The following is an 11,246-nucleotide window of genomic DNA, read 5'->3' on the forward strand; positions in this document are numbered from 1 at the left end:
GCTCAAGGGTACGACTATCCTACTCCGTACCCGTACCCTCCAAACCCGTCAGCATAGAACCGCGGTGTTACCCGTACCCGTGCGTTTCCCTAGTGCCACTTCGTAAACCAGCATTCCACCCCTTCATGGATATGTATTGCCACCAGCACGACATTGCATTGATATTCGTACCTGGGCCTCAGCATCCCAGTACTATGCTCCAACTTAAAGTAAGTACTTAGGTCCCATGGCATCCCGCTCTTTCAAAGTCGAACAGAAGCCACTCAGTGATGAAGTCGTACGGCCGCTGGACTACTTGGCCACAGCAAATCTATATCTACGGTGAGCATCCCGTCCTTTTTCAATTATTTTTCGATGAGCAAACCCATAAAGAACTGGCTCTGTACAATCTGTCAGTCAACTTGCAAGGGCTCTAACGCTATAAGACTTCTCAACCTCCAGCAACCTCTCCAAAGAAAGTAAACATCATCGCCACTGCATGACCATTTTCGCTTCTGCCGCCACAAAAGCCCTTATCCCACCATCAATGGTCGAGCATCCCATCGCTTCACGTGTCGTGTCATCAACCATAATGCACAGATGTGAAAGCAGAAACATGACTCACTGCTACATTACTAGAGTGGCCCGGGCCAGCAAGTAAAGTATCTCTACCACGCCGGTGAGTTACAGGGTTAAATACAAACTACTCATGCTTATACAATTGAGTCACCGCAGCCTGTGCAGTCGATATCACGCAAGCACATCATAAGACAGGGCTCGTTGGTAGGGTCAGTGTCAGGGTCAGTGGCAGATATTGATGCTGTCAAAGCAGCAATGACGGCGAGTACAAAGGGAACGCATTGTTCGTGAGGAAATGATACTGATACGGGCTCAGATAAATCTGAAGGGAAGGTAAGAAGACGCCTTGCGTTTACGTGCTGAACACTGTTCTTTATAGCGATGTGGCAGAACTAAGCAATTCCATCTGATTGCCACCTAATATCTATATCGTGAAGCAAGGTCTATTGGCAATTTGATGTGGAGCCTTCCGAAGCAAGGTCAACGCCAAGCATATTGCCACCTAATAAGATCTACCTTGTCAAGTAACGCCTACTGGCAATTTGGCGTGGAAGTTGGAGTCATGTATGATTGGGGTGAGCATCATAATATCAAAGGACTGCTGATATCTTACAAGTATTTTCAGCACTTACATTCGGACAAGAGGTATGTTGATTCTATGACGGAGCAGCCATCTCGCTAAGAATGGTTTTATAGGTCGAATTGGTCTGGGTGAGTAGAGTCTCATATCCGAGGAACACACACTTCATTCCAGAGGCAACGCTGGTCCCCAATGACAGTTCTGTATGCAGCTTGTCTGTCACGGTTGTCATGTTGTGCTGACGCGAAAGTATCCTAGGTGCACTACCTTGGAATCTTGAATGTTGTGTATGTCCGGAAGGCTAAGTAATCGGTGTTGTGCTAATTGTCTATCTCTCATAATCAGCCTGAACATGCCGAGTATGTCTCCTTAGTACATTCACCATCGTTACTTCCTCTGACCAATGGCATACAGCTAGTGTTCCTACCATCTCGTTGACAGATACAGCGAGTCTTCCGCACAGATGCCTGCTCTTCCCCTCTAATTAAGCGTGGTGCCATGTAGGAGTGCGTGCGGTTCTTTGCTAACTTCTTGGTTCACTAATGACTGTCACACTATACTGCCACAGATGTGAGTCTGTTTGGTGTGTGCTACTCGAGGCTGATCACTGACTGGATTCCTCAGGCCGGATTATGTTCGTCGTATGGAATTGGATAAATTTCGTGGTATATGCAATGCTGTGGGGTAAGCTTTGCACTTGCGAAAACCCGGTGATATTGACTTGACTCAAACATCTTGCAAGCCATCATCACCACTCGGTTGCATGCCATGTATCAACGATCCAAAAAGATCCTGATATTTCTCATTGTCACCTTCCTGGCTGTCAACATTTTCGATGGAGTGGTAATCATAATGACAACGACACGTGATTCAGAAGGTATGCTTAATCGTGGACGAAAAACGTGCATGGGGCTCATTGCTGAGCGCTGAATACCAGAGGAAGTCATTTTCTCCGGCACCTATCAGTGCTCGATTGGCATTCCGGAAGATGTCGCACTTCTGGATTTTATACCTTGGATACTGTCCACTGTGTCTCGCAGTCTTGATTGCAGTGAAACACTTCCGTGAACTGCGACGACATTCGGTAGGAGGGATTATGGGGAGCTGTTTTACGGTGTTGATCAAAACTCACATGCTTTACTTTGCGAGGTGAGCTCATATTATGAGTCAGACGTGGTAGCTTTGTTGCTGTTTCTTACTTCAGCATGATTCTTGATTTTTCTCTACCACTCTCAACGGTATCTCGATCTTTCACTTACCTCTGCATGCGAGTGTGGTTCATCATTCTTATGGGATCAATCTTCCCTAGGAACTCAGACTTGTTATGGCTTGCTCCAGACTTTGGAGGTCATCCAGACGTTGTGCTGGGACCACGCCTGATCGTTGGGGTTCGAGAATATCATGCCAAGCTCGTAGCCGACTATGACGCAGCAACTGGCATGACCTCAATTACTTTCCAAGAGCACGTGCATATATCGACTGACAATGGTGTATAGCGCGGGAGATGCTCGCTGGAGCTAACGGTTGTCTAGTGCTCTGCAGGGAGCAGCAGGAGAATTCGTTTTATTCATTCCCACTTTCGTCTTGGTATTGACTTAAGTTTGTGGTGTTGCGAAGTGGACCCTTGTAAAGGACATATAGGTCTGGGCAATTTTTTTCGTGGTAGTATTTATCCAAGTGAGTAACTATAGGCCCTTGTTTAAATCAATATACTTGGTTAGATATCCCTACTGCCCACCTACACTTACACCAACCACTGGTCCCTTTCTCTGTGTGATGACATCATCCCTATGATTGCTTGGGAGTCAAGCTGCGCAACACTGCTGCAGATCCTCGGCAATCTGTCCTCGATTCATCTTCTCGATGTCCCACCCTCGTCTTCTCACCTGACTCGCGCCAACTAGCTTACAGAAGATTCATGCAAGATGCTTACAAGATGCGCGAGGCACATCCGTGCATGCATAGCTTGATGATGCGAGACATACTGAATGAGTTTTGACGAGGTTAATGCTTGTGAAGGAGCTTGCCTTTTACTTTTTTGAGGAAATACCAACACGAACTTATACAAATTCTTTTAGGATTGTTAGTGAAGCGCTATTGGGGTATACCTGTACCCTATTAAACATCATGATAAGAAAGCTGTGAGCAAGCTTCCTGCGTCCTTTCTTTAGCTGAGACCCAGTCTGGGGAGTCAGAGGAATTTGAAAGAATCCAAGGTACTAACCTCTGAGCACCGCACACCAAACACAAAACGGCTTGTCGGCATGGTTCCAAACGGTGACACCAACGCACCCAGGAACGGACATGCAGACACCAGCACCAGCGAAAGTGCAGGAGTGGAGCATCTGCTGCTTGATGTCAGGTTGTCACCAGCAGAAAATTGTCTAGGGCTATATCTCTTTCGAATATATTTTGCAACATCGAATAAGTTACAAGTAAGTACCACGACAAAACTTGGCATAAACAAAAACAAAAACCGTTCTCTACAGACTACCTGCCGATCGTAAGTCATATCGAGCATCTCCCACGTTACACACTGCTGCTAGTTGACACATGAACGCGCTCCTGGAAAGAAATTGAAGTCATAGCGGTCGCTGTATCAGAGTCGGCCGGAAGCTTGATGTGATATTCTCGAATGCTACGGATGAGGAGTGGTCCCAGCACAAATACCTGCACAGGTCGGAAGATTTGAACGAAACCAGTATAAATCTGATTTCCAGGGAATTTCCATCCTATAGAGATGATGAACCATGACTGCATGTAGTGGTCGGCGACAGATCAGCATACCGTCCAGAGCATTGGAGAATAATGACCAATTTCAAGGAAGGAAACTATGACAAAGCTTGCACGTACAGAACTTCAGCAGAAAAACAAGAGAACCACATTCACATTATGAGCTCACCTCGCAAAGTAACTAACGTGAGTTTGCATTAACACCGTGAAACAGTCCCCGATGATACTTCTTGCCGAGCGTCGTCGCAGTTCACGGAAGTGCTTTACAGCAATCCAGGCTGCGAGACACAATGCAAGGACCTCCCACACAGTGGCAAGTACCCAAGTCATGGAAGCCAAAAATAGGGAATCTCCCGCATAGCTAATCATGCACTGATAGGTGCCGGAGAGAACGAGTTCCTCTGGTATTTGTCAATGAGCCTGATGCACTTGAACATTTCATACATGGTGAAAGCTTACCCCCTGAAATCTTCATTGTGATTATTGCGGACATCAATGCGATGACGATTCTGATGACCAAAAAGACGACAACGAGAAATATCAGCACCTTTCTGGATCGCTGATACATGGCATGTAACCGAGCGATGATGATGACTTGCATGATGTTTCAGTCAAGTCAACATCACGGAGGTGTATAGCTCACCGCCCAGTACTAAATCTACAACGTCACTCATCCAAACAAGTGCGTTATCTATCATAAGGCCTGTCAACCCAGCAACGTTAGTTATCAGCCTCAGAGGATCGCATGCTTGAAACAGACTCACAGCTGTGGAAATTGTTATATTAAACCAACCTATTGTTTGAGAATCTCACTCACCCCTACATGGTAGTTTTGTTTGGACGAAAATGGAAGGTATCAGTGTGGAATACTCACTACATCTGTCGTCGAAAATGTTGGAACAGCAGCTGTATTCCGTCAATCAGAAGAAACGAACACGGTGAATTGGGGGACACATACATAATATGTTGATCCTGATTGTGAGAGATGGGTAATGAGCGCAACACCAATTACTTAGCCTTCTAAACATACACAGCATAAAATATTCCACTATAGCGCACCTAGGATACTTTGAAGTCAGCTCAACTTGCTAAGCGCACTTGAAACACAGGTTACATACAATGAGATAGAGAACGGTCATCAGGGACCAGCGTTGCCTCTGCCGTGAATTAGTTGTGGTGTTCTCACGTTGTTCTTTTGATATGGGAGTACGCTTACCCAGATCAGCTCAACCTATAAAAACATTCTTAGCGAGATGGCTGCCCTAGTAATGGATGGACCTACCTCTTGTGCGAACGTGAGTGCTGGAAATACTAAGGATGTCAGTGGTTCTTTCACGCTTGGCCTTGCTCACCCCAATCGTAGATTACCACCCAACATAGGCGGCAACTGCAACATCGCAGCCAGGATAATTGAATCATCACGGACATCATGCGGCTGGCTCTCCACGAACCTATATAATAGCTGGAAATACGATATGAATAAATGTATGGCCACCAACTGGGATCATTCGAGACTAGGGTCATACTGTAAGAGAATTGAAGTGAGGGAGCGGGGGAACTTGGTGATCGCGATTCGTATTCGTACTCGATATACCACCATCCAGCGCTTGCAATCGCCAAAGTGAAATTTGAAATTTGATGAATGATATCTTATTAATGGAAATGTTTCAGATGATAGATTCAAGTATAAGAGGAAAGTGCATCCAAGGATATTGATGGGATCACGTACGCAGCAGCTGATAAATCCCAAAGCAGTGATTCATGCCGCGGCGGAATGTTCAAAACGCCGTAAAAGAATCAGAGAACTATTCGTGATTTTGGCAACGTGCTGGTGTGACTCATCTTCGAGGTGTTCGTGACAATATTGTGGGGTTCGGCTGCGGCCCATAAATAACGCTATGCATTAAGGCTCTAAACAGCGCCCAAGTCGACGGTCGTGGCAGACATTGTCTGTAATTACGACACGATCGAAGTGTGTAGCAACGAAGGCAGTCGTACAAAGAAAGTGGGAGGTTGCACAAGGTTGAAGGGCGGGCCGTTATACAAAGAAAGAACAATCAAGTATTAATGGAAGGCAGTAGGAACGAAAGCGATGATCATGACGAAGGGGCGATTGCCCGGGTTTAGCTTTCAGAGAATTTGCTTCTCACACTGAGCATTGCATCAGACATCCAATGATGGAACTCAGGTCGCCCACGCCTATGACCTAGACTGGTGACCAGCCCCTCTATGAGACAAACCCTCGATAGAGGGACTGGTAAATCTGGGTTTGAATTTGGATAGTGCGCGCTTTGGAGTAATCACATGACCTGTAGCCAATAAGAAAACTGAAATTTTCGACGTGAATATTTGAAATGTTGAAATTAATGTTTGATTCATATTGATGCGATGCAAACACGGTCGCGTCATTAATGTTATGTATCTACTCTAACAACTCCAATGGACGTGAACTCTATCATCCAAGCTGTGCGGGAAGCCTCGATGGAAAGACTAGATTCATTTGCTCGTTGGCTAATACAAGAACGGTAGGGTTAGGGGATAAAATTAATTGACGAATTATTAGCCTGCTTTTTAGCCAGGTGGCTCTTGGGGAGTTATTAACTAGCGGATTATTAGCCGCTTTTTAGCAAGTCACGTGACCTAGTTTTTAGCAGGCGAAAAGATAGCTAATAACCCTAGCTAATTAGCCAGCCGCTCATTCCCATGTTTCCGGCCACTCGTCATCGACGCTGTCATCCCCCTCGATCTCTTCAGCCTCGGCCTTGGCCTTTCCCTTGCCTTTCTGTGTGGCCACCAGGACTTGCCTCTGCCAATACTACCAACAACCCTCTGCACTCAAGTCTATCTCGGATTCGACATTGAAGTCAGCATCATTGCATGCGGTGGAACTCTCTCCCACATTGTCCAACCAAGAACTGGACTCGTCATCTTTCGATTTCTTCATCTCCCTCCAGCACTTTCGGTCGACAGCAAGCTGTTCCTTGGATCGTGGTGCTGTTTTGCCTACTTTCGCTCCAGACCCAAACAGTTGGGCGTCGAGGTCATAAAATTGATGGTCGGACGCTCTGGATGTTTGGGACTATGCTTGCGTGAGTATGAGCCAAAAAAAGTCGGATTTACTTACAGCAGAATCATACATGTACCATTGCCGTATTTGCGTCATGTTCACAAGTGTACTGACATTTTGACGATTTCGCAGCGCAGAATTCATCCGCGTGAATACTGACATTGTACGCTCTTCTGGCATTGAGCTCGGTCGGACGGAAAACACCTTGACAGCGAGGGTCTTTACTGGAGTGAGTGAACCAGTTCATGTATGCAACAAATGGACTGACCGCAAGGATATTTCCCTCAGGAATTCTTGTTAAGTGCGTCCACCATGACAGTGTTGATTGACCATCTTCAAGGGGGGTATCAAATGGATACTGACCACGTGCGTAACGTTCAAATTGCCGGAGGAATGATTGCTGAGCCTCACGACCAGTTAGTTTTTTGAGAATCGGGTTCTCTTTTGACTTCCACTCCCCCTCAAGAAGACCCTTCAAGAACACGAGTACGCAACAGAAGACTGTGTAGTTTTGGATGGGAGGACCAGACGAAATCGGAAGACAAAGTCTTTGCGCTTTGTGCGGGAAGAACAAATGTGAGGGCAAGAGGGTTCAAGTTCTTTTGAAATAATTTGCTATTGACATAACCTGTAATACTTATTAGCATCGCAACCGAGACAGTATTATTGTGCTTACGAGGGTGCAAATAGAGAGCGGAGATGGGAGCATCAGTTGGATCCTCAGACAAGGCTTCACGGAATCGAGAGTTGAAGATTGCACGAATCTGACCAGACTCTTCTGACGAAAATGGATTGTTGTCACTGTCAAAGATTCGTTTTAGCGTAGCACCTATTGCAAAGTAGTACAAGCCAATGTCCGACAAATCAGTCTGTGATGACTCGAGACAAGCAATTGACTTTGCAATTGGAGCGACAATGTCAGTGTAGCGAGTAATATGAGACTCAAATTCCAAGGAACGAGGTGAGTTGCTCATGAGGAGGCCAGTGAGTTGCGACTTGTGAGGTGGGAACTTTACTTGACGAGCATCGACAATCTGGCGGAGTGCGGGGAAACAGCGCTTGAGTGACAGTGGCCGAAATGCAAACGGTTGCAAAGCGAGTCTTCCCTATGCCTTCCAGACCACGCTCAATATTCATTGACTTGTGTGCTTTGTTCAGAGCATCAGCGCCCGCATGAGATTTTCGGAAGTAGGTGATTATTGATCGAAGATATTTGATCATCTGTCCATCAAAGCTAGTATGAAAATCAGATCACATATGACAAGACTGGACACGTACAACCCGAAAACATGGCCAACTGCGTGATATCCTTACAGAGAAGATTGAGGTGGTGGCAGATATCAGGAACTTGGATAAGAGTTTTGATTTCCGCACATAAAAGCTGTCGAGCGACACGTGTGTTGCCTGTGTTGTCGGACGTGACACCTGCAAAATGATTACGCCCGACAAGGTCGATTGCCTTCAGGACCATCCGGGTGATGAACTGGCCTGTGTGCGATTCATCAGAGCACTCCTCGCCTCGAATTAGGAAGCTCCGTCCATCTGGTGTTGTGAAGTAAATAGTGTATACGGCCTGTTGGCGTTTCGTCCCTCCTCCATCAAATGAGACCGTCAAGTTAAAGTTCAACTTGAGAAAGTTGATGACTAGCTCTTGTACATGCGCAGCCTCCATTGGGATGTGGGTATCGGCAATGACTGAGCCTGACTTTGGATGATAAGCTTTATTAGCAATTGTGAAGAGATCCTTCCATTCCTGATAATCTGCGATGTATGGTGGGAGGGCTGCAGCGCAGATAAGTTTAACAATGGCAAGGTCCATATGAAGACCTAGAATCTTCCGTCCTTCATTCATGAAGTCTAGCTCAATTTTTGTAGGCTTCTTCAGCACGATTCCACCTGTCTGCTCTCCCCCTGGAGCAGGAGTAGGTGACGACAATTGCACCTGTGATCCGCTTGCCTTTAAAGTAGTTTCAAGCTTCGCACCGGCACTCTCACGACTCATGCATTGACTGGCGGCCTGACGAAGTTTATCATCCATTTTGCTGCAAGTAGCGGCATGCCTGAGGCAACGGGCGAGGTTTTGTGGATACCCAAGACTATAGTCGCAGCCTTTGCCTAGACAACCGAAAACGCTGGTCCCTTGCACCATGTTTCGTCGGATCAGGGTAATATGCCTCGAAGGTATCATCAAGGACACTTGTCCGTGGCCACCCCGCAGATCGGCCCACTTTGACCTTCTTTGGTGGGGCAGCCTTTGCCTGCATGTCGTTGTTTGACCTGCTTGCGCCAAGCTTTGATTACATGTTAGTTAGGAATCATCACGAGTGAGTTTTGAGCCTTACCAGTGTGCTGAGTGGGCGCTTTTTAGTTTTAGAGCCCTTAACAACGACGGACTGTGTCTTGAATATCGACTTGCTGATAGGTTGTCCCACGACGCTGTCGCTGTCGCTGTCGTCAGGCCAATCAGCTGTGCTCTGATACTCTGACCCAGAGTCAGCTGCATGAAAATTATGAGGTGGCAGCGGGATTGGTAAGAAGACTTCTCCAGATTTTACCTGTTGTAAGTAGGGTTAGATCACCGACTGCAAGATTACATACTAGTTGATACTTACGGATAATGTGTGCAGGTGGGCATCAATGACGGCCACACCAATCTGCATACGCGCGGCATCTAGTGCATCGTGAGTCAATACAAGGAGAGAATGAGCTTGCGGAAGAAAGTGGTGGGCGATGGCATTGATGGTGAGTATGCCACATGAATACTGATCTTGTTGGTGAGTGCAGGCAAGGGCTTCCCATTTCAATGATGTCGGTGTGTGCAATCCAAGCCACCACTCAACTGCATGACGGATCGAGTCTGGTGCTTCATGTCCGAATGAGTCTCCGAAGTAAATTGTGTGACGTGAGCCATCGATAACAAGAGACAGCCAATGGTTGGAGTGGACAAAACAAGCCATTCCAACAGTCTTTACACCATTGGCTACATCCTGCCCAATCTGACGAAGGTGCAAACAATCATCTGCGCTGAAATAGTCTCGCTGGTGGCACAACTCGAAGATAGTTTTAAGTTTATTGATGAAGTACGTTTGAAGGATGTCGGGAAATGGGGCGAGAACATCACTACTTTTGATCTGCCGATGAATGAGTTCAAGAGCAAAATTAATGTTATTGTCGCAGAGCCAGCCCTGCGAGGCGAATTGTGCCAGGTTGTGTATAGGCGAGTAGTCCATGAAGCCGCAAACATCACCCTGCCAAGGAAGCATTGACAACTGCATTTGGAAGACGGATGCAACTGAGCGACTGGGCTCCGGGCCGCGTGACTGTTGCTCTACAAAACGACATGCAGCTGTTACAGTCAAGTATGCCCCTATTCATTTTCTTCCTCTTACATCATTGTATTACATCACGATCACATCTTGCCGTCGCTAGATGATCTATTCTTGTTATCTTTGACTCGCTTTATCTCTGACTTGTCTTATCTCTGACTTGTCTTATCTCTGACTTGTCCTATGACCTCATCATACCGGCCCTAAAGTCATTACCATTTACTATATAAACTCGTCCTGTACTATGTAGTTCTTCACTTAAATCTTACTAGGTTTTACCTGGAACTTCCTTCGCTTAAGACCTCCAATCTTAAGTCGTATAGAACTTGATTCAAGTCGAGGACACTCTCCTAGCCTTGTCTTAGAACAACCGAACTTTGGTATACGCCGAAGCCTTGAAATGACCTTGGCCGATTACTCTTATCGAGTAGCCATACGTCTGAACTATCCTAGTTCGTAACAGCAGCTTGCCATTTCATTAATGGGGGGATAATATCTTTTGCGACTTTGTCCCAAAATGCAAGTAGCCAGAAGGGGTATCTATAAGGTGAGTCGGTGTGAGCATAAATAACAGAGCATTTACCAGTGCCCCCGGGCCTCTGGCGCCATGTGAATGAGTGCCGTAACGATTGACTCCGTTGGGATTGGTAATGAAGATAGGAGAGCGTGACCAGTTGGGATGGTGTGTGGGGGTTCCAAGCAGAAGTATTGCTCAATGTTTGGCAGGTTGGCCTGAGGGATGGAAGTGACAGATGGAATGGCAAATTTGATGAATGCAGAGATGGGAAGGTCTGAGGGAGGGAAAAGTGTTGCAGTCAGGGACTCCGGAATGTCGGAGTACATCGGTGTCCCAGATCTATAATCACTGGGATGCCCAGCATCGTCGTGCAGCTCGATGACATCCATAAGGGTGATGTCTTGCATGGGTTGAAAATTTGAAAGGACTCAGGACCTAAGGATTATCATTGAATGCGCGGGCTTG

At 46.4% G+C, this 11,246-nt stretch overlaps 1 protein-coding gene across 1 annotated transcript; it reads right to left on the reverse strand.

Annotated features, from left to right (window-relative positions):
- Positions 1-6,514: 6,514 nt before the first annotated feature.
- Positions 6,515-10,201, reverse strand: DFJ58DRAFT_886883 (ribonuclease H-like domain-containing protein; the record flags this gene model as incomplete). The annotated part of the gene is made up of 11 exons (XM_041394665.1): positions 6,515-6,677; positions 6,729-6,950; positions 6,996-7,157; positions 7,207-7,410; positions 7,469-7,566; positions 7,615-7,972; positions 8,025-8,172; positions 8,228-8,998; positions 9,063-9,229; positions 9,281-9,493; positions 9,551-10,201. 11 exons carry the CDS (start codon positions 10,199-10,201, stop codon positions 6,567-6,569), a joined length of 3,105 nt encoding a protein of 1,034 aa, XP_041234745.1. The 3' UTR covers positions 6,515-6,566.
- Positions 10,202-11,246: the final 1,045 nt, after the last annotated feature.

The sequence above is a fragment of the Suillus subalutaceus genome, assembly GCF_016647625.1.
Source record: "Suillus subalutaceus strain FC151 chromosome Unknown DFJ58scaffold_673, whole genome shotgun sequence".
In the NCBI taxonomy this organism is placed as follows: domain Eukaryota; kingdom Fungi; phylum Basidiomycota; class Agaricomycetes; order Boletales; family Suillaceae; genus Suillus; species Suillus subalutaceus.